Source organism: Malus domestica, chromosome 04 (assembly GCF_042453785.1).
Source record: "Malus domestica chromosome 04, GDT2T_hap1".
Lineage (NCBI taxonomy): Eukaryota > Viridiplantae > Streptophyta > Magnoliopsida > Rosales > Rosaceae > Malus > Malus domestica.
The window spans coordinates 12,165,130-12,189,720 of record NC_091664.1 but is presented as its reverse complement, the minus strand read 5'-3'; the positions used below and the strand labels follow the sequence as shown (position 1 = coordinate 12,189,720).

Sequence of the window (24,591 nt, the reverse complement as noted above, 5' to 3'; positions counted from 1 at the left end):
AACACAAGCGCATTCTAGATAACGCACATTTGACTTGAGTAAATCTCACAAATCCATAAATTAACACAGTCATCTTCAAATAATTGAAATAACCAAGAGATGGGTGACTGAGATGGTAAAATAAGCAATTTTGTTTGCATTTATATTCTATTCCGCTGGTCACAAAAGTTTATATCCAATAAAAGTTTTTGATTACAAAAGTTGTGGTCACAAAATATAGTCTATTTGCATAAGGAACAGAAGCAGCATGCAATTCACATATATTGTCTATGTATGCAACATGACAAAATACATGTCTTGCAAGCTTTGTTGGTGTTCAAGCTGTTGCAAAAAAAAATTAAAATAAATAAAAAAATAAATTATTATGGTTTGTGCATCAGCTGGATATTGAAGTGAAATGCCCAAAACAAAATACATATGTTTAATCCTTTTCACCATTCCACCATGAAGTTCTTCAAAACTCATTTCTATTGGAAATGAACATCTTGGAAATGAACATCTTCAACACTAAAATAAAAACCAGAAACCAGAATTGAAGGATTGTTGGTGCCATAGATGGGATTTAGCTAATCACCTTAACGATGCATTGTAATTTACCTCTCTTTGATTTTCTTTGTTTGTGATCTGCTTCTTAGTGCGTTGATAGGAATTTTGTCTGAAGGTTCAATTTTGGGGACAACCAGCTTGGAGAATTCCCTATATATCCTAATTGAATTAGCAGACTGTGGCTAAATATATTTATTAAAACATTGTTGAAGTCTTTTCCCTCAGTGGTTAAGTATATTCATTATAGTCAACACAACCCACCTTGTTTTTAAGGGTCACATATAACAACATTATTGGAAAGAGAAAAATAACCTGTTAGATTTGCATGTTTTTCTTCAGCGGATAATGTTCTTTTGACATCCTTGTTCGATGCAACTAATTGGGTTTCTTGATTTTGTGATTGTGAAGGCGTAAAAGGCACGAGAGTTGATGTAGTAAGGACTTGTTTCCTAGTGTTGCTAGTAGGCGTGCATGGCTTAATCGAGCCAATTTTTAGGTTAGTTGGTGGTTCGTCCTCAAGCAGTCCATGAACAACAAAACCCGTCTTACCAAAGTCATTGTTTTGATTTCGTAAACAGGCATGAAACATTTTTGTACTACCAACCAATTTTTGAAGGTGTGGTGACTGCACAAAAGAATCATCATGGCCCCCTTCTATGACTAAATTGTGGCAAGAAACACTTAGTAGTTTTTCTGCATGCTTTCCTATCATTAAGAATTTGAGCTGATTTGTGGTATCTTCCACAATAAAAATGATCTTGAACGTAAATCAGAGACGAATATATTATTGTGTTGGCCATTTTGATAAACCATGCTTGCAACAAAAGCACATCCATTGCAAAAAGTTTTAAAAAATGAAAAATAAACACATAAGGACATTACCATGGCCTAGGAAATTTTCTAGCAAGCCATGTTCAATGCACTCAAAGGTTCCACATGTATTTCCATATGAAGACTTGGACATTAGAAAATGTATATCAGAGGTGTGACTTATCACAATGAAAGTGAATTTTTTGTGAAGAAAGAAGCAGACGAATATTCAAACTCATCTATGAATAAACAAACAAAACACATTTTGCAGGCACAACATAGGGCACACCAACAAATAATATGCCCTTTTTTCAATTTGAACAAAAGGAATAATTTTTCTTAATAGGCTAATGATGGTGGACTAACCTTGTTCAATGCAGGATCAAGAAAAACAACTGTTCAATTGTCTTCAATTTAGAATCACCGGTAACAAGACCTTTTCCATACATCTAAGTAAAAGTGGGTAGGATTTCAATGGGTGATTTTAGTTATTCAAACCTGGTTTGCACTTGTTTAGGATTAGGAAGATAGATTGCAAAAAAAGTAAATGTGAAAAATATCAAAAAAGACATGTTAGTTTGTCAATGTTTGTATTCGGGAAACTGTGGGATATCGGGATTGAAAAAGCAAATCGTTGACCCTGTGCTCCCTAGAACAAGTTTACCAATAAATATAACAATGATTAAACTGAAATTTAAAGTGATCACACATAAAGTATGTCGGTGTATAACCTTGGTGCTGCTTGACTTTGAGTGCAATCAAAGCAACGACGATAGGCAGTGAAAGTGATCCTAGTGCGCTGTCCTGAAAACCAGTCACAGTTTTCGCCTATAAGGTAACTACAATTAAAGTAAGCTCAACGTCTCTGCCAATTTTATTGTGAAGGTGATCAAGTTCAATTAAATTAAGCTAATGCATTGGGATCTTCTGGTTCGTTTCCTCAATAGGGACTATGGTTGTTCTCTTGTTTAATTCAACCATGGCAACATGAGGGATAAACTTGTTTGATGTTCTGTTGCGGACAACACAAAATTTGTTGATGTCATATGCGAACTCAACTTTTAGGCTATAAAAATAAAAAAATGAATGTCCTAAGGGTTCATCATTGCGTGAATTGCATCTCTTTTTAGAGGGAAAAAAAATTAGATAAGTAATTAAATCCACTTTACAATATTTAATGGAGATGGTTTAAGAATCGGTTTCACATTATCTAAAACAAGTCCACAATGTCTAAGACAACACCTGAGACCATATTTAAGACGACATCTAACACAATTTGAGAATTAGGTTCACAATATCTTGGACAAGTCCACAAAGCAATGGAATTAGATATTTGGCAAATTTCAACATTCAACATTTGGAATCAAGAGCAAAACATGCATAAAATGATGGAATTTTTTTATACATTTCTCATTTGTATCAAATGGTCAAATCATGAATTTTTTGGTCTATTTTCCATTTGTATGAAAGGGTAAAATTGGCATAAAAAATCCAATTGGTCATGAATGCTAAATCAAGGAAAATGAATAATTGGACAAACGCTAATAGCATGCTGCATACATTTGGACCCGTATAAAAAAGGCCTTATTTAATAATGAGAAAAATAGGTGTAAAGGTCTTACTTCTTATCAACAAAGACACATTCTAGACTTGCAGGCTGAGGATCAGCTCCAATGGTCTTTGTCACTCAAATTGTGCACACCTTGATTTATAGTTTGCCTTCTAGCTGGTATGGCTCCAAAAATCAAATCACCATATAGACCATCAATCTAGACAGTGTAGGAATTCAGAAGTAAATCAAATATTAAAAATTGTATATGCTTATATATGAAAGAAAAGATGGATTGACATTGAAAAAATAGACGGAAAGGAAAATGAAATGGATAAACACAAACCAACACACCTTCAAGTAAGTGACTCAAAATATGTTTATAAATAATGTTTTTTGTGTATCCGTAAGCCATATCACTATCGAGAGCAAAGACAAATTTAAGACCTTTTTTTAGGGAACTCTGTACAAGGCCACATATAGCTGTCCTTGAGAAGGAAAAAAAAATATCTGAGATAGAAATAACCCAACTGTAGACATAAAAATTTTGTTGCATACAAAAGGTGCATCACAAAGCTCTACGTGGCATATGACTCGTCACAAATGGACAAGTCATCAATGACATGTGGCACAAATCAAGCGAAGGAAATGTAAAACTTCCCCAAAATTGGGCTAAAGGAAGAAATCCCCCTTAAAATTTGCAAGGGGCCCAAAATCTCTCAAAACCTGAAGAAAAAAAAACCAAAGCATCTTCACAAAATAAGCAAGAATTGAAGATTGCTCACAAATAGGCAACAAGGCCTATAAATTTTGGCCAATATGAGGTGGCTGAAATAGGCAGCAAGAATTGAAGGTGGCTGAAATTAAGACACAAAATATGTCTAAATTCTCCCATGGACAAATCAAGACACAAATTCATCCAAAGGCATGGCTTTGGAAGTCTAAATACAAGGACCCAAGACACACAAAGGGGTCGAAAAATACACATTGAGAAGAACCTCTGCACAAATCTTTGAAGACTAATGCAATGCCAAAGCTCTCTTTGAAGAACGTACAACCAAAACCGAAGCTTTCTTTCAACCAAAGCCAAAGCACTTCCTTTGAAAAGTCAACAAGCAATCGTGCCGACTCCTTCAAGACTTTGTTGCAAGCTCAAAACTTGGAACAACGTTCGATTCAAGATCAAGTCACCAAGACCCTTGAATCAACGAAATTCTACATCAACACTTCCTTTGCCACAGCCATAAACCTGAGGTGAAGTCTATCCACACATCGTTTCAAGCTCAAAACTTGAAGTTATCGTTCAATCATTCGTCCGAGATCAAGTCATTGCAACCCTTGGATCAACAACCTACGCATCTACATCAAATTTGAAGACTGAATCAGAGCAAAAGTTGTAAACAGAGATTGAAACCTACAAATTCAAATCAATACAAATCTACTTTGTACACGTGTTCTCATTTCATTCGTTACAGAATTTTCATGTTCACACCAACAATTTTCAAGGATTGTTCTTGGCTCTTATTGGTTGTCATTGCATAGCAAAGTTTCAAAGGAAATTGTCGCATTCGTAAAGTAAACAAATATTTATTTTGAGATGGCTTAGTAATAATTCTTGGGATGTAAACCTCTTCAGCAACGTTGGGACCCAATATGATCTTTGCTTGCACAATTCTATCAGTTAATTTCATCACCACCAACTATATTCCATCACATAACTCACAACTTTGGTTTAAATTCGTAAGCAACATTATCGGCATACCAAAGTTCAACGCCAGCTTATGGTAGGCAAACCAGCTAATTCAAGTTGGTTCAAAAATTCAATCAGATAAAGAATATCAACATCCTTAACATTTTCTATCAACAAAGAAAACAAATCAAACTGAGATAGATACGACTTTTGCCAGGCACCATACTCAACAAATATGACACATCTCAAAAATTAGTTTCAAAATTTGTGTTTACTACTAAAACCATGTTGTCAATGGGATTTTCATCATAAGTAATGAGAAAGTCTTTTTGTATTTCAACCCAAGAACTTTCTTTATCAGCTGAAAATATAGATCTAGCAGTATTATTGATAGGGATTTTACTACTCATGTGAATGGGATAAAAACTCCTCTAATACTTGCAAGAATTACAAGGTTATTGTAGTATAAACGGATCTCGCAAGGCCATTCTCCATAGGGATTATTAAATCATTCGAAACAAACCAATTAATTATTGTAAAGTAGAAATTGAGATGATTGACTATATACTTAAATTAAAAATGAATTTAATTAAAAAAATAAGACAATCTGCAATATTAAAACTAGAGGGAAAAGAAAACAGTTTTGAGAGAAATCAAATTAAGAAAACACTAGGGTTCCACCATCACCTAGCAATCCTATGAACTGTTACCGATTACTTATGATCTACACATGCCACTTTGAAGGTTAGATTTTCCTAATTCATACTCTACTTTGAACCTCCAACATGGAACGTATATCTAACATGCAACCCGTCCGGACGTTCGGATCAAATCTGAACATGAAAGACTCATTATGCTTTATGAAAACCCTTTGAAAAATCATGCAATCCTTAAGACGTGGTGTTATCCTAAGTGAAATTACAATTATTTATCACAAGAAACCAGCGTCAATTTCAGAGAACCTTCCGACCAAAATTGCATCAAATTACTTTTCTAAAGATCCTAATGGTGATCAGGCATTAAGACAATTAGATAGTTTTTATCCCGGTGATTAACAATTCAAAGTATGCATGCAATCAATCATAAGCAATTAAATAAAAATTACATATTCATGCTAAGGCTCAAGGCTTTGCCCTAGCAAAAGGAATTAGTTACGCATATTCATAATTAAAATCATAGAAAATATTACTAAGAAAAGGATTGAAAACACCTTCAAGTGGAAAATCTCCAAAACCTTAGCAATTATCTCTGTCTCCAAAATTTCATAAAATAAAGCGTAGTAAAAAATTGTAGACGGCCAAGCAATAAATCTGCTAAGCCCCCCTCACAAACCCTAAAAACAGGTCCTTTATTCCCACTAGGAAACTAAAAATAATAATTAAATAAAATAGGAAATATAACCCTAAATTAAATGGTAAAATTCGCCTAAAATCTGAACAGTCACGTTTTGGACCCATAAGCTGCTCCAAAACTGGCCCAATATAGCTGAATTTAATGTTTGGAATATTCTGAACACTTCCTCAGAAAACCACAAGATCATCCGAGGTCATCTTGGGCTCCAAAAATGCAATTTAAGCCCAATAATGTCATTTTCCAGCACTACGCACTGCTTCTTTATTCCATCGCCAGAAAATAACTGCTTGGTAGAAAAATCCCAAATTTTGATACAAACACGCCAAGTGACTCACGAACGTCCTCCAACTGGAATTACTCCAAAATTCATCCATTTGGTCCTGTTTTGCTCTAGAGGAAGTTGAAAGTCTTATATTGAAAAGTCAATTCAAAGCATCAAAATTCTTCCAAAATATTAACCAAAATATACTAAGATTAGGGTAAAATATAAAATATAAAATCTACTCATCAATTACCGTTTCGAATTTCCAATATCCAATTCACAAAATCACTTGTCTTTTTTTTTTGAAAAAAAAAAAGAAAAAAAAACCAGTTAAATTAGGCCAAAGATAAGAATTTGTCAATGAAGCTTCAACGTCTATCGTACTTTAATTTGGAACAACAAGCAGAATTTTGCCTAAAATCACCTCCAAATAGAATTGGCTTCCCTCCAAATGGAAAATTGTCAAAACACCCTTTAACAACATCACAGAGATTATCCAAAGTTTCAAAACATTGTTTACGATTCACAAGTGCAGTTCTTCCATCAAGAAGCAAAAGGGTGACAATTCCAAATGAAGCGACCACCAAAACAATTTTGTTTTGTGATCTAATTTTAGCTATGATCATGGTCCACAAAAATCTTGCCAGTTCCACCATGTCCATGCACAAAACAAAAATAAAACAAAAAATAAAAAAAGACTTGATTTGTTGCCCCTTTCCAAATTGAAAGTGACAAAAGCACCCACGAATCTCTTACCTCCACCCATTGGACCTAGAAAATTAAAAATTAAAAATTAGGCAACACGGTCCTTTGCCGGTGTGGAAAGGAGGCCCTGCTCAAGCTACTCTAGAAGTCCACACAGGGCCCAAACGCATAAAGGCAGGCCTCCGAATACATATATTCTTTTTTTTTTAAATGGCAAAGTCATGAATAAACTGAAATTACCACAATTCTTCTGTAGCTTGTCTATGATGCCACAACCCCCTAGTTTTACAGCTAGTTTGGTATTGATGTACTTTAAAAAAAAATAAAAAATAAAAACTTATTATGTTGTGTTGTTAGAATAAACAGTTGTAAACTAAAGTTCTTGAGTGTTTGATACACTTTTTTTTTGTATCAGTGCTTTTAAAAAAAAAAATAGTGTATGAATGTTTAGTAAACTTTTATATAAATTGCTGTGAATATGTTAAATGACTAAAAACGATATGGTATTTAATGTGATATAACAATTGTAAAAGAGAATAATGTAAGGTCAATGATTGTAATTTTGTAACATACGTGGGGGTATATTTGCTATTTAAAATTTATTTAAATGAGCACTGATTACTATACTTTGAAAAGAAAAAAAAAATTAGAAGCATGGTAGATCCTGCTTTTAAAAAGTACTTTTTTAACACATTTGATATTCTAGATTTTTTGTAAAAATTGTTTTATTTTTATTTTTTAAAACACCACATGAGGCCTAGAGGTGAAGCAGATCTAGTTAGCATGTCTTAAAAGTGGTGAGAATTGCACTTGAAACCTCATAAAATTGCAGTTTTGTTTGTGATGGGGTGCTTGAATAGATAACCCACTAAAATTTTCAAGTTGATCAATGATACAACAAGCGATGGAGAAGTTTGAAGCCAATAATGTTGACTAAGTTGTACAACTAAAGTAAAATATATCTTTCAACTTGTTTCTCATCTTCCAGTATTCAGTATCCAATTAACATTCTCCATCTCACAATGCATCTATTGATCAATCAACAAGAACCTCTTCGTCTTTGGACCACTTTTTTCACAGAAAAACTTCTGTTAGTTTTTATCACAAATTTTAAAAAGAATTTTTGAAAATTTGATATTTTGATATAACGGAGTTCTTTCGTCTAGAAATCCGACTACTATTAATTTGAAGAGTGCTCTTTCTTATTATATATTCTGTATTCTTTCTAAATTTAAGCACTAACTATTGTATTGAATCACACAAGAATCCGGAAAACGTTCCATACTAATGGATACAGGTACATAACCATAGGTTCTAATGCACAAGATCTTGTGGCACTTACCAATGAGGCCCTATCAATTAATATAATTAGATCTGCGCTTCATAGACAAACTTGGATTTGCAATCCCAAGTAAGATCGGTTCAGGATCATGGGATTCTTTTCTATCAAATAGGAAGGGTTGCTGCACAAAATGTACTTTTAAGTAATTATGTTGACCCTAGAAACTACAAAGCCTACGTGGCGCGCAGGCCGAGTAATCTATAAGCTAACTACGTCCTTCGGTGATTGCGGGGCGTGCCAACTCGTCGGCCGAGCTCGGCCGAGGAGTGAATTTGTTGATGTTGCGTTAGGTCACGCTACTGACTTCTGCGTCTTGCGATTGCGGCCGAGAAAGGAACACGTCTCGGCCTCTTGGGCTCTCGAACCTGAAGACAAGGTTACTATTCTTACGAAGTTCAATATCAAATTCGGCTTTCAATGTGCCGAATGTAATAACTGTAACACCTCACTTTGCCGAGAAGGCTAATGAGATGACCTCGACCAATAAGAGTTCAGAAACCCTTCTCGACCGAGACTTGGATAGGTAATCAACCGTTCTCGCCGCAGTGCTGTTGATGCCAACGGAAGATACTGCGAGACCGATTGATTCTACGGTGACAGAGCTATCTATGCCGACTTAAGATATCACCGGTTGCTTCCACAGTGCTGTTGATGCCAACGGAAGATGTGTCAGCGAAAAAAGAAAAAGAAAAATCACAAGTTGTGAGAATTTGCGCAGGGCAATTTTGTATTGATTTGCAGGAGGCTTCTCCTGGTGCACAGCTTCCCCTATTTATAGCACTGGACCTTAAGTCTGAGTTAGAATCCTATTCGGACTAGGTTTTCCTCCCCGGATCAACGTCATCTCGACCAGTCCTATCTTTATTAGGACTATGAATCTAGTCCTTAACTGAGCCGGATTTGCCTTCTGGATTACTGATCCCGTCGAGACTCCTCATTGTATTAGGACTCGGCTGGCGTTCTGACCTAACCGCCCTAGGCTGGGAAGCCCACTAGCCGATCGGCCTCCCGGGCCGAGAGTGATCCTACCCTCGGCCCAAATTAATGTTTTGGAATCAACCACGAAAAAGGCGGTCATGTGGGTGCGACCGGCAATATTCACAGTTAACGGAAGTACACCTTTGGTGTGGGATTTGTCATCGACAAAACTACTCATTGTGATTCCTGACGGAATAAGCTCGTCATTTGAACGGCGTAAGGCCTTCATGATGTTCAGAGGCATGATATTGACGGTAGCTCCACAGTCGACAAAAACTTTAGAAACTGGATATCCCTCGATGTGGGCCGTCACATACAATGGCTTTAAATGGTGAAGCTTGGCCGACGATGAACGAGGGAACAATTCGGCCAAAGCGGCCTTTAGACTATCATCTTTTGTTGTTGACTCGCCTTCAGCAATCGATACAAAATCAACATGGCCGGGTTCCTCGGCAACCACATCTCCATCGAGGAAATTTGGTTGAGCCATGCTTGATTGAAAATCGGCAGGTAACACATGGACCATACTGATTTCCATATTATCCAGGACTGACGGGCCCATCTGGTCAAGACCCTCCTCATTCGGTTGGTCGGCGACTACGGACTCAGTTGTCGTCAGAGTCAGACAACGAGACTCTTCTGTCCCTTCTTCAATGACGTCACTCGGCGAAGCTGCTTCGGCGACTTGTTGGTTCTGCGTGACCGCCTCAGGTAAGGTTGAGATTGACAATGTACTTGGGGTCAGGACCTGAACCTGCTCCTGGTAGTGTAGCCGAGTGTCCCTAGTGTCGAGATAAGCATCCAGACGGGCAATACGTGCGATTTCATCGGTCGTAAGGCCGAAGAGAGAAACCGCCGAAAATACTTCAAAGTGACATCGTAAATATGAAGGTCCTCCAGCGAGAAAGGAATGTCGGCTGCATTGATATCGGTGTATGGGTCGACTTCAAATCCAAGGACACGAGCTTCTCGTATGTGCTGGAACCTTGCTTTCAATCCTGGATCTGAGGTCTTCTGGATGATCCGCTCAGCATCCGGACAAGTCAGGACCAGATCAATGGTGTCCTGGCATGCCTTCGGCAAACCATACAAATCGTTGGCCGAATGTTTCTTATGAAATTCTCGCATATACTCCAAAGACTCCCCAAGGAACGGAGGATGCAAATTCCGTCGAATTTTGACCAAAGGTTCTTGTATAGCCGGCGGGGATAATTTGCTTTCGGCCTCTTGCCTGAAATGTTCAAAGCGTGCCTTCATTTCCCCTGGTCGAATGAGAAGTTTGATTCGTTTATCAGCTTCTTCAAACATGGTCTCGACATCTTGATCGACCAGCCGTTTCCCTTGAGCCAACTCTGTCATAATTGCTAGAGGTGGTCGCTCATCACCAGTGGCAACTGTGTCCTTCGGCCGCCACTTAGGGGCCGAAGTTTCTTGGGCTGCTCGTCGGCGAGCCATGCAATCTATCCGTTGATGCCGGCGTTTCTGAGATTTGGACAACGCAGTGTAGACGCCCTTCGAAGAATGGTATGTATACCAACGTTGATCTCTAGGCTCGGGAGGCTTGAAGGTCTTTTGGCTCCGCGATGATTCTGAACTGCTAGAATTACGCTTATAGTAATCATCGTCATAGAATGAAGCATCAAAATTGAGGCGCCGCCTGACCGGGGGTGTCTCTTCCATCCGTACTTTAGGACCGAGCCTCTCAAAAACCCCGTGATGTTGGCCTTCATTGGCTACCTTTTGCCGAGTCACGGCCACAGGTTGCGCAGAGGGCTTCTCCTCTGGTTCACTGTCGACCTTCGTTCTACATTTCCTGCACAAAACCGCCGTCCCACTGTCTTCATCGGTGCTATAATCCATCATAGGTTTGACAATAGCGGGCCCCGTTAAAGCCGTAGGTGGTTTGTTTGAACGAAAATCGGCCATGAACCATGGCCGAAAATTCTGATTCCGCGGGCGTTGCGTCTCAACCACTTCGGCCTTACCTTTCCCTTTGTCCTTGGGTAGGTACGCGTCAACCATATTTACTGTTGCCGTGGGGAACGGATCAGTATCAATACTCATCCTCTTCTCGGGAAACTTCAGTTTGCCATTATCAATCCAGCTTTGGACGTTATCGCGAAATACAACACAATTGTTTGTCGTATGTTTGCTCGAATTGTGGTATTTGCAATACACCTTTCCTTTAAGCTCTTCGGCCTTAGGAATGTTATGACCAGGCCGAAGCTTAATGATTCTTGCTGATAATAGTTGGTCAAAAATTGCGTCAACCTTGGTAATATCAAAAGTATAAACCTTTGACGGTTTCAATGTTCCTTCAGTGGCCGAGCGACTTTTGGCTTCTCTAGAGTCAATGCCTTGCAAACGTATGGCTTATCTATCACTATCTCAGCCTCATCCACACTAACGCATTCATCCTCGGTTGATGCATAATTGACAGTAGGGTTCTTGTAAATCGTTCCCCGAGTTGGAGTCTTCGAAGTCTTTTCCTCGCGGAGCAAATAATCATATTGCTCGACATGTTGGGCTAATTCGTACATATCCCAAAAATTTGCCCCCAAGAATTTCTTTTTGTATTCGACGTCAAGACCGTTCAAAGCAAGCCTGACAAATTCGACTTCGGGTAAAGGCACTCGGCACCAATTCCTAGCTGATTTGAACCTGGTAAGATAATCCATTGGTGACTCATCAGATGCTTGAGCCATCCGTGCTAATGAAGAGACTGACATCTCCATCCCCGGCCGATAAAACTGCTCGTGGAATTTCTCGACCAACTCCTCCCAGTTTTGGACGGAATTAGGAGGGAGATTGATGTACCAGGCAAATGCCGAGCCGGTCAATGAAAAGTTGAACAGCCGTAACTTATGGAAATCACTATTAACATCTCCGCACTGCGCGGTGAAACGAGCCACATGCTCCAACGAAGACAGGGACGATTCACCGGTAAAAAGACTAAAATCTGGGATCTTGAAACCCTTCGGGTATCCAAACGTTTCCACGTAAGCTGGGTACGGATGAATAAACTTGGGAAACTTCGGCCCTTTCTTCATGGACGAGTCGATCATCCGCTGAACTTCGGTAATATCAACAGGTGTTGCTTCGATCATCTGGTCGGTTCCGTCTGACCTACTATTCGACCCCCCTCCTTTTTCCAAGTTAATTGGTTTGAGCAGAGCAGGAATAGGCTCGGCCGGTACAATCGGTACCGGGTTGTTTCCTGGTGGACAATGTTGGAGAAGATCGAAAGGCCTGCTGCCCCCAACTTTACTAACCAGCATTTCGAGCAGCCTGGTTTGTCGATCATTGGAACTGAGTATCGCGTCATGCAGCTTGTCAATGCCTCGACTGAACGTCTGCTCGACTGACCGAGACTGCTCGTCTAGTCGCTTTTGAAGAAACGACCTTGTCGGTGGATCAGATCCTTCACCGCCATCTTCGTCGCACTCCTCTACTATCCCTTCAGTGAGAACGCAGGTGTTTCTGTTAGGGATTTCTAGACCGCGGAGCTGACCGCCGAGATTAACTTCTCTCTCTCGGCGGGTCGCGCTTGTGGACTCAGGTGTCACAGCGCTAAGGGGATTCTGCGCCTGTGGCACACTTTGTCCCGTGCTTTGATTCGGCAAATCGGCTGTCGACTTTCCCATAGTGGTTTTCTTTTTTACCGATCGTGTTTCAATTGGCATGAACTTCGTAGTTTAGCACTGGGTCCCACTGGGCGTGCCAAAATGTTAACCCTAGAAACTACAAAGCCTACGTAGCGCGCAGGCCGAGTAATCTATAAGCTAACTACGTCCTTCGGTGATTGCGGGGCGTGCCAACTCGTCGGCCGAGCTCGGCCGAGGAGTAAATTTGTTGATGTTGCGTTAGGTCACGCTACTGACTTCTGCGTCTTGCGATTGCGGCCGAGAAAGGAACACGTCTCGACTTCTTGGGCTCTCGAACCTGAAGACAAGGTTACTATTCTTACGAAGTTCAATATCAAATTCGGTTTTCAATGTGCCGAATGTAATAACTGTAACACCTCACTTTGCCGAGAAGGCTAATGAGATGACCTCGACCAATAAGAGTTCAGAAACCCTTCTCGACCGAGACTTGGATAGGTAATCAACCGTTCTCGCCGCAGTGTTGTTGATGCCAACGGAAGATACTGCGAGACCGATTGATTCTACGGTGACAGAGCTATCTATGCCGACTTAAGATATCACCGGTTGCTTCCACAGTGCTGTTGATGCCAACGGAAGATGTGTCAGCGAAAAAAGAAAAAGAAAAATCACAAGTTGTGAGAATTTGCGCAGGGCAATTTTGTATTGATTTGCAGGAGGCTTCTCCTGGTGCACAGCTTCCCCTATTTATAGCACTGGACCTTAAGTCTGAGTTAGAATCCTATTCGGACTAGGTTTTCCTCCCCGGATCAACGTCATCTCGACTAGTCCTATCTTTATTAGGACTATGAATCTAGTCCTTAACTGAGCCGGATTTGCCTTCTGGATTACTGATCCCGTCGAGACTCCTCATTGTATTAGGACTCGGCTGGCGTTCTGACCTAACCGCCCTAGGCTGGGAAGCCCACTAGCCGATCGGCCTCCCGGGCCGAGAGTGATCCTACCCTCGGCCCAAATTAATATTTTGTGCCCAAACAAATTCAAACAACAATAAAAAATAAATAAATAAAGCCGATGTCTGTGGATTCAATTCAAACAACAATCATGGAAAAGGAAAAACGAAAAGAACATATGCAAGTGACCCACAAAGAGAAAAGATCCAACCACATTTCCACATTGTTCACAGAACAATCTCAAGGTCTCAGGAAAAAAGCCGTTGATTTCAAAGATTAATAGCAAATGATAGGACACCCCCCGTCATGTGGTGCCCTAAATGAGTTCAATCAAGTAAGCATTTAGGACACGGGGGCCCTCGAACTGTAGGGAGGGACGTAAAACAAAAAGATAGGACAATCATCCATTGAATTCCACAAATTAAATTTCCTCAACAGGCATCTGCATATGCATATCTTTTACAACACTAAGGAAAGAGAACCAACAAAAAAAGGTTTTGTACCCCCTTCTACAAATATGACATCCTTTCAAGTCAACAAAAAATCGTGGAGTATTCAAACGCTTCTTATATGAAGATTCTTTCCACCATTTCCATGTTAATACTTCCAATTGCAATGATGCATTCACCAAAGCATGACAATAATAATCAACAAAAAAAATACTTTGGCGCCTTACATGTAAGAAGTCATTTCTTCTCATAAACAAACCACTGCTTAACATGTGTGTGAAAAATTTTCCTTTTGTACTTATAATGAGTTGTACCTTACGGATGAAATTATGATTTGCAAGTAAGCATGGACAACAGTTATAGTGGGCGAGTAACTACCGTTATTTACTCATAATTGTTTAAGCCCTTACCTGTATAACCGTTTACCCATTAAATAATTGCAAGAACGGTTATACCCATACTCATAACCTCATACCCGTTTAACAATTTACCTTTTTTTAACCCATTTACCTGTTTTTAACCCGTTTACCCATATTTTAACCCGTTTACCTTTTTTCAATCTGTTTACCGAGATGTAGAGGTGATAATTCGTAAGCTTGTAGCATTTTTTGTATTGGCACTCTCTAAAAAAAATGTTCCTGTCAACACGTAGGAGAAGAAAAGGGTATGTATTTATATGTATCATTAATCAAGAGGATTAGAATTCAGTTATATAGACCGTCAACAACCAAATTTATTCTTCGTTAGACGACAATTTTAGTTCCGTTTTAAGTTGTTATAGACTCATAGCAAACACATAATGAGCAATCTTGGGTTCAACTCGAAACATATCACCTAAAAAGTTCAAATGCACTTGGTAAAGGCCGCATTCTTGGTGTAAACGTGAATGCATATACATAAGCTCGAAGGTAGGAAATAATCCAACACTTTGCAGTATAACATCATTACACCCATTAACAAGCAATGCAAAATGTGGCGGAGATGAGAAAGAATGGGCAACGAGGAGAGATATGAACGGTGGGAGGGGTCGAACAATTTTACGGTTTTTAGTTTTTTTTTTTTTTCCTTTTTAATTTTCATATATTAATAAACGGTTAAATAAGTATCCCTTTATAACCGCAGTAATACCCATAACAACTCACTTATATTTCACGGATAAATTATTATACCCAAAACCATTTATTTTTTAAAACGGTTACTCATAACTGTAACCATGAGTCTTACATGAGCGGGTAACCGCAATTTACCCATACTCCTAGGTATTTTGCCTCATCCCTATTTGCAGGTGATGAGGATTGAGGAATGAGTCTTCATATGTAAGAACCCAAGCAATGTTCATAGTATTCAACAGTTATCTCTCGAGTTTCTAAGCGTGAATCAAACAATCCGTCCATCGAATAAAGCTTATGAAAAAATGTTTCGTCAATGATTGAGCCAACAATCATTTTTCCTTTCAATAAATCCAGTGAAAGAGTAATGGGAGCCAGTGAAAGCATGGAAGGTACCACTGAAGAAGCACATAATTTGCCAGCATCTCTTTCACCAGCTGAACTCAATATAATTCTCATTACATCTGGATGCTACTGCCCCTTAAGAGTTTCTTTATACTTCGCAACGATATCTCTACTTTCATCTGCTTCCCATGATCAAAACAATGTTATACGGAAGAACATTCCAGCCGTGCAGCATAAAACATAACCAGTTCCCTATTCTACGGGGGTCATCAGAAATGAAAAGGAGTATCCCAAACCTTGACAAAGTATTTTCACCACATTGCCTTCGAGGTTGCTCCAGTCTGGAACCGTCCTACAATTTACAGTCGGAAGCTATCCTCCAGTCAGAAGTCATCTCCATCAGACGTTGAATTGTAAAGACTAACTTTAGGTGCAACATGTAAAGTCCTAAAGACCCGGGAACAACATACTCATATTCAGCCAGAGAAAGATAACTAATTGATACCTGGTACAAGTCAGTATAAAGCGTGCCCACTACCACAACACTTGGCAAGACTGATATAGTTAAAAGAAGATATACCAGCTGGTAGCATCGGCAATCCAGGATTTGTAAGTCCAATCACAATGAACTGAATAGAAAACTACCTCACCCAGTCCCTAATCTACATTCCTACATACTTTTTTCCATCTTTAAATGCTTATTCTTCACATCCTATAGTGCAACTGCTGTCGAGAATTTCTAAATTCACTTTTTCCACTACACATTAGTACGGCTACAAAACTCTGCTAATTTTCCCCTCACTCCACCCTTATAAATTTAATATGTCCATCATAAGCATTAAGTATTAACTCTCAATCCCCTAATTATATTCATCAGAGGCTGCTTTTCGCCCTTCAGGTTAATCTTTGTCTACATCAAGGGCAGAACTTTCAAATTCACCAACATCTTCTCGTTCTAGTGGTATATCTCTTCCAATGTTGGAAGAAAACATCTAAATCTTCGAAGTACTAAACCGACAGTGAATGTATTTCATTAGACAGAGAAAAAATGATTTTTTCTTTGAGGGGAGAAAGAAAATATGGCAATTTTGAAAATGGATACTACAAATAAATAAGGCATAGTGTTCTACCCATCATAAGATTGTAAATTACATTTTCCTTCAAGATAGTAGCACCTTCTGGCCTGTTTGATAACAATTCTTCTTTAGTTTCAAATTTTCATTTAGTTCTTTATTTCATTTTTTTTGTTTTTAGTTTTCATTTGTGTATCCTTATATCCATTCACATTCCACCATCCTTCCCTCACCCTTCTTTCATTCCCCCTTTCTCCAACATACTTTCCTCTATCTATAGCAAATCAATTGAAAAATAAAAACTAATAACAAAATGGTTATCGAACAAGCCCTTAAAGTATTGGCTTGGGATTTGCCATACTAAGTGTGCTTTCACTATCAGGTAATTCAAAAGAAGCTTTGAACTTTTGGGGAGCATGATAAGCAGTAAATTTGAAGAGCCAATAAATACAATTATTCCTCTTTTTGCATTTTCGTTACATTGTAGGGTTACATCAAGGCTCATCTTTATGTTCTTATCTTTTTGCATTGGTAATGAATGAGTTAACGGACATATCCAAGATGATATTCCTTGGTGTATGCCATTCGCAGACGTTAGTGTGCCTTTAAGTCCTTACCTTTTTGCATTAGTAATGGATGAATTAACGGACATATCCAAGATGATATTCCTTAGTGTATGCTTTTTGCAGACGGTAGTGTTGATAGATGAACTCATGAGGGAATAAATGCGAAGCTTAACCTTCGGGAGGAAGTGTTGGAATCTAAAGGTCTTCGCCTAAGTAGGCCAAAGATAGAGTATATGGAGTGCAAGTTCAGTGGGAACAGAGGTTAAAATGAGTTAAGGGTGAGGATTGGAGATCAAGAAATACCAAAGAGCGAACACTTTCGCTATCTTGGATCTATCTTGCAAAAGAATGAAGAGTTGGATGGAGACCTCAATCGTGGAATACAAGTTGGATGGATGAAGTGGAAGAGTGCATCGAGTGTCTTGTGCGACCGTCATATGCCACTAATGCTTTTATAGGATGGCAATAAGGTCAGCAATACTTTATGACACGGAATGTTGGGCAATGAAGCATCAACAAGTACACAAAATGAGTGTAGCGGAGATGAGAATGCTTCGTTGGATGTGTGGGCACACAAGAAATGACAAGATTAGGAACGAGGATATCTGGGGTAAACTAGGAATAGCCGAAATTGAAGATAAGATGAGACAAAATCGGTTAAGGTGGTTTGGACATGTGAAACGAAGACCTACAGATGCCCCGGTTAGAAGATACAATTACGAGACAGAGACTCAGGCCAGAAGGGTAAAGGAAGACCTAGGAAGACTTGGAAAGAGACATTAAGAAAAGACTTGGACTACTTGGATCTAACGGATGACATGGCATAAAACCAAGTGCAGTGGCGTTCTAGGATTCATTTAGCCAACCCCACTTAGTGGGATAAGGCTTTGTTGTTGTTGTTGTTTGCATTCAGGTTATAAAACTAAGAATCTGATATGCTCTATTATCTTCTTTCCAAGCAGATGACAAGTATTCCAGATTCGAGAATTGAATAAGGCAGTATACTATGAAATAGAATGCTACATGCTTGATAAATTTCCAAACAATGATATGATACCATGTGCCCCGTAGGATATAGAACTAGGACCGTACATGATTTTGTAGGTGAAGAGAGACTGAAATTCAATCTATTTAAGTTTTTTCTTTACCATTTCAATACAGGTCTATTATAGATAACCATGGTACCGCATGCAGTCCAATTAGTGATCATATATGTGAAATTAAAGGATTAAGCACTCCTCCATCCCTCCCTCCCTCCCTAAACTCATTCGAAAGCTTGGATACAAAACTGGGCATCTCAATACAAGGTTTCTACAGAAAAACCACCACTGCCATTCGAACCTTCATCAATACCACCACACTGCCATCAACTCCAATGTCGATACCAACGTCGCCAACAAAACTATGTCATTATCAGCATTGACAACAGTAACACTGCCCCCACCCTCATACCACCATACTCGCAACTGTCGCCATTGTCAAGCACCATAATTCTGCCATCTACTAGTGTTACCATGACAAAAACCATTGAAACTATCATTACCCTCAAAACCACACTGGAAGTAAACAAGCCAACACCGATCATCATTACCAACACAACCACCACCACACAACTTGTATCACTAATATCTAGCAACCTGGACTTTTGACAAGAATACCTCACTATAGCTATTAACTTAATTTCTAGTCTTCTAGTTATAAGTTTCTACATTCGTAATGTTAGTCGTAATACTTCAACATTTGATTCCACAATCATCGAAACCGCCACAATTGTTGTCACTCCTAATAACACGTCACTAAAACTCTCTGTGATTATACCCAACATTGTTAACATGATTAACTCAGAAATCAATGCATAAACGATCATTAGCAGTTCAATTTTCAGTGCTAAACAATTCATACCTTAGAACCTCAGGAAGTGAAACGAAACGAGAGCCTCAAGCACTCCCAAACACGCCCCGGCGAAAACGTCGGTGACGAAATGCCTGCCCAGCAAAACCCTAGAGACGGAGGTGCCGGCGGCCCAGGCCCAAGCAACCGAGACCAAAATACTCACGGCATTGACCTGGTCCGTGCCGATCCAACGATCAACGAAGGGAGACGATGACCGTAGGTTGGCGAGGGCATCGGCGAGGGCGACGGCGGAGAGGTGTAAGAGGGAGGCAACGAAGCAAACCCGAGAGGCGTGCCCACTGGGGAAGGAGAAATGGTCCACCGAAACGGCGACGCTCATGTTCTTGTTGTAGAGAGGGCGGGAGCGGCGGAAGAGGAGTTTGATTAGGCCGACGACGGCGAGGTCGAGGAGGAGGCCGAGGATGAGTGGGGAGAGGAGTGGACGGAGGATTTGGGTTGGGCTTGGGGATGGGATCGGGATAGGGGTTAGGGTTAGGGTTGGGGCAAGGAGGAGGGAGAGAGAGAGAGGGAAGAAGAAGCGGAAGTCGGCGGAGAGTTCGAGGAGGAGGAGGAGGGAATAGGGGAGGAAGGGTTTGGCGAGGATGTGGAGATGTCGGGAGACGGTCGTATCTAGAGCTACTACGCTGCCGAGGATTGGTGGCGCTGTGGTGGTGGTATGTTTCGCTGGTGGTGGTGCTGCTGCCTCCATGGTTGAATGTCAGTCTGTGAGTGTGAGATGGTTAGCCGTTGGGTTAGACTTAGAGAGTTGATAACCGATCAAGGAGTTACTTTGTACTGGACTAAAATCTAGTGAATTTTAGTTTGGAGGCCCAAATACAGATTGAAAGAAGGCTCTTTTCTCAATTCATGGCCCAAAAATAGAATTCAAATTACTTTTTTTTTCTCACAGAGAGGAAATTCGAACACGAGATCTCAGGTGTAAAATCGAATGTTCTTAACCAACTAAGCTAAAAGGAGAATTACTTGGTATTGTTGTGCTTTAAAAAATGTTTTTCCAGTGTTGTAAGGAATAATCAGTTGAAAGAAGAAAATGTTAATGTTTCATGAATTATATTTGTAATAGTGTTGTGAATATAAAATTCATTGTCAAGTTTGGTACTTTTTATGTTGTGGTCTATTAGTTGTTAGGGTAAATTACATAAAATTACCTCAACTATAGGTGTCACGACACTTTCATACCTAATCTTTTAAAAATGACAATGTTATACATCATCTTAAAAATTTATGCCAATATCATACCTCCATTAATTTTTTTGTTAATTTCTCTGTTAAGTGCTAATGTGGCTAGAGGCGGGGCCTATTCACTAATCCAATTGGATTAAAAAATTATTTAATATATTTTTAATAATTAAAATTTTAAATTTTTAAATTTTAATTTTTTTTATTTTTATATTAAATCTCTCTCTCTCTCCTCTCTCTCTCTCTTCTCTCTCTCTCCCCCCTCTCTCTCGCCTCTCTCTCTTCTCTGCATCCCAGAACCTATTCCCATCTCCCCCCCCACCCCGACCCCTTCCCGTTCCCCTTCCGTGCAACCCCCCACCCTTCCCCACCCATGCCAACATCTCCCTCTCTCTCAGCTCACTCACTCTTTCTCCCCCTCTCTCTCTCACAGACAATACCACTCTCCCAGATCTACACTCACGCACCCATTTACACACCCACACCCACCGACGACGGTACCAAAACCATCATTGGCGTCAACCCTCTCTCCTTTCGTCTCCGTGAAGCTCTGGGGCACCCAGATGACACCCAACCCAGGTCCGGCGAGCCATGGGTGTGCGAGCCCAAGTCTCGGGTGGGGACGAACTGGGTTTTGATTTTTAGTTTTTTTTTTTTTTTTTTTTTGTTTCGTTTCTGGGCCGCAGGGGAAGAAGATGGGGGAGGAGAGATAAGGGGTGGGGTGGGGACGAATTGGGTTTTGAAATTTTTTTTTTTTTTTTTCGTTTCGTTTCATTTCTGGGTTGCAGGGAAGAAGATGGGGGAGGAGGGGAAGAAGATAGGAGAGGGGAAGAAGATGGGGGAGGAGAGAGAGGGGGTGGGGTGGGGACGAATTGGGTTTTGATTTATTTATTTATTTATTTATTTATTTTCGTTTCGTTTCGTTTCTGAGCAGCATGGGAAGAAGATGGGGAGGAGAAAGAGGGGGTGGGGTGGGGACGAATTGGGTTTTGAATTATTTTTTTTCACTTTTCTTTGTTATTTTAATATTTAAAATATATTAAATGATTTTTTTTAATATTTTCTTAATTTTTTAATAGAAAGTGAGGTTTGGATCAAGCCACGTCAGCATTTAACTGACAAATTAACAGTCAGGCTAATGGAAGGTATAAAATTGACCAAATTCTAAAGATGAGGTATGACATTGTCAATTTTAAAAGATGAGGTATGAAAGTGTCATGAGACCAATAGTTGAGGTAGTTTTGTGTAATTTACCCTCGTTGTTATTATTGTTATTATTTTGATAAAGAGGAAAATCTTGTACCGCTCCATCATGTACTGTAGCACAGAATGGAAAACCAAATATAGGATGAGGATCCTTGCCAGACTCTCTTTGTGAGGATCTTATCCGTTCATCGTATATTGTGCGGTCAGCTTTCATTAGGTATTTTTTGTAAAAAAATGAAAATGATTTCTAGCTACACGATATACGATGCACAGATTCTAATGAACAGATAGAATGTAAGGATCCCTAAGATCCTCACAAAGAGAATTTGGATGGGATCCAAATTCCCAGATATATAATTTCCTTGGTAGTGTTATCTTGATTTGTAATGACTTGACGAACTTGACCAGAAAAATGTTTCCACATAGATGCTCTCTTGGAATCATTCTAGCAAGGTTGAATCTTTTTCTTATTGTGAGGTTAAACCCACCCCCTCTTCTTTAGCAAAGTTGAATCTTGTATACATGTTTAATCCAATAAAAAAATCCAGCATAGGTTTCGCCATCCAAAAGTTACAAATAAAGGTGGACAACAAGGTGACAGAATACCTTCCAAGTCTCATCTTGTCACATGTATCTTTAACAACCGAAAAATAGGATCATTAATAGGTTTATTGGTAACTACTAGGTTTATCAGTAGGGTTTACTCTAGAGATAACTTTATATATGTCCTCCAACGTAACAATCTTCCAAAGTTGCATGTAATTCAAATTGAGATTGCATTGGCTTTTTATATTAGGGGTTTGATATGAAATAAATATATGCTAATGATCTAATTAAGAGTATTAAATTAGAGAAAGATCATTTCGTTGTAATCTTAACTAAATCAAGGTTCTAAAATATGCTACGCACTAGTAGGGTGGCGGGTTAGGACTTAGCGGCTAAGCAAAGGCCTAGGCGGACTAAACGGATTTAAGTAAATTTATTATATTTTGTATAAATAAGTGCCTAGTTATACTTAAAAAACACACATAATTGTTTCGCGATAGATAAGTTGCAAAATAAAAAGACATATAAATTATAAAGTATTAGAACATATTGAAGGGGGAACAAGTATATCATGAGTGTTCATCCAAGTATTCAACAAATTTCTTACATTTTATTGAAAAAAGTAAAATGCAAATTGAAAGTTATAGATTTTTTGTCACAGTGAGATTCATGAGCTAGGTGGGTACCTAGGCAGGCTAGGTAGATGCCTAAGTGGGTCTAGACACACTTTCTTAATTTTTAAACACCTAAGGACTAATCAGGGTGGTGGCCAGCCACCTAGCGCCTAGGCGGTGCTAGGCGGGGGTTTTTAGAACAATGAACTAAATAGGTTCTCTTCTATATTCTATATTAGCTTGGATAACCATGACATAAACTAGGCATCACTCATGGCTTGTGGGCCCCTTCGATGACAAACCTTACTATCATCGATGAACGGAGAAATTAAAAGATGATTTTAATTCACTAAATGATTTTAGTAGCATTAATCACCACATTGTCTTGCAATGAACCTAATTAATGGATTGCACAAGTAATGCAATAATGACTGCTTATCTCCCTCATGAGAGACTTACTCTATATTTAAAAGTCCCTTCTCATTGGTTATGTGAGTGTACCAAATCTCGGCAAATTCCAGAGCTGTCGTCCCTAGCTATGGTTAGGGGTGATGGCAATCCCTTCCTCCTACCATTTGTCTCCTATTTTCTTCCCTGATTTTGCTTTTTCCCCCTGCTCCCCACCTCAATTTGGCTTGTCCCTCACACCACAATGGCATTCGTCATCTTCAACCATCTCTACTTCGATCTGCAGTCACTTTTTTTTCCACGATTTGTTGCGGCTCATCGGGAGAGTGTGTAGAGCTCCAGTGTTCTCACCAACTCGGGTGTTCACAACACCAACATTTTCTCACTGGTTGTTGCCTTTGTCGGCAGCATTTCTCGGGTATTGTCACGGGCTTCTTCCACTCTGTGACTGGTTTTTTCCTTTGTGGCTGTGTTCAAAAAGTTGGTTACGGCTGGTTGATGTGATTGGAGAGGCGTTCGTCGATTGGAGGCGTGAAAGCTTGCAGATCGTGTTGGTTCACTGTAGCAGAGGCTATGGAAGTAGAAGACTATGGTTTCTTTAGCTAATTTCTGGTTTGGGCATGAATTCTTTTTTGGGCTTTTTTTGTTTAACTTTGTTGGTCTAATTTTGACACACCCCAACCTAGATCGAGGCATGCTGGCCGTCACGTGGGAGTGACGTAACCATGTGCACAGTGCAGAAACAATAAAGATATAAGGAAAATAGGAATCAACAAAAATCAAATCAACTAGAGTACTAGCTAAGATAAAGTGCCAGTGCGAGATTAAGTGTGAAATACACCATCGGAGCATAAATAGCCTAAGTGCAGTCAAGCAGGACAAGTACTAATTATACAACACCCAAGGGTGATCCTACATTTATGATGTTCTGTCAGAATCACCGTTGAAATCCCCGTGAGCCACCAAAGCACTTCTACCTAAAACCTGGAGGGGCGCAAAACAGAAAGTGTGAGTGGGCAAAAACACAAAGCTTTTCAAAATCATTTCATTTCTCAAAAGTTCTAACCCTTCACCGTAAAACCTTTATAATTTCCCAAAAAATAGAATATATACATATCTCAAAACCATGCTCAGAAAACGATATTCATAAATATGCCATGCCAAAGTATCTCAATGAAATGCCATAAGTAACCGAGTTAAATATATCAATGTCAGATATCATAACAGCTGGATCTATCTAACTTGACCTGCACGGCTGAGTATATAGTTCATAACCAATCTCAATCATATCAAATCCTGCATATGAGTCAAAACCACCTAAAGTGGTCTGTACGACAAGACTAGGTGTAAAATAAATATGCTCTAGTGCTACGATCACGTGAAGACTGTGCG

The 24,591-nt window shown here is 39.4% G+C and overlaps 1 protein-coding gene across 4 annotated transcripts; it reads right to left on the bottom strand.

Annotated features, from left to right (window-relative positions):
* Window positions 1–8,090: 8,090 nt before the first annotated feature.
* On the bottom strand, window positions 8,091–20,003 carry LOC103444032 (probable lipid phosphate phosphatase beta). 4 transcript variants are annotated; one of them, XR_003772631.2, is made up of 3 exons: window positions 19,235–20,003; window positions 15,990–16,045; window positions 15,365–15,872 (listed from the first exon to the last, which is right to left on the bottom strand). XR_003772631.2 is itself a non-coding variant. In XM_070820498.1 (2 exons), the coding sequence occupies exon 1, from the start codon at window positions 19,932–19,934 to the stop codon at window positions 19,236–19,238; it is 699 nt and encodes a 232-aa protein (XP_070676599.1). In that variant the 5' UTR covers window positions 19,935–20,003; the 3' UTR covers window positions 8,091–8,378; window position 19,235. The 4 variants fall into 4 exon arrangements, 2 of the variants coding, with proteins under 2 accessions (XP_070676599.1, XP_008381157.2); XR_003772632.2 differs by having other exon boundaries at window positions 15,555–15,872; window positions 15,990–16,065; XM_070820498.1 differs by lacking the exons at window positions 15,365–15,872; window positions 15,990–16,045 and adding an exon at window positions 8,091–8,378.
* Window positions 20,004–24,591: the final 4,588 nt, after the last annotated feature.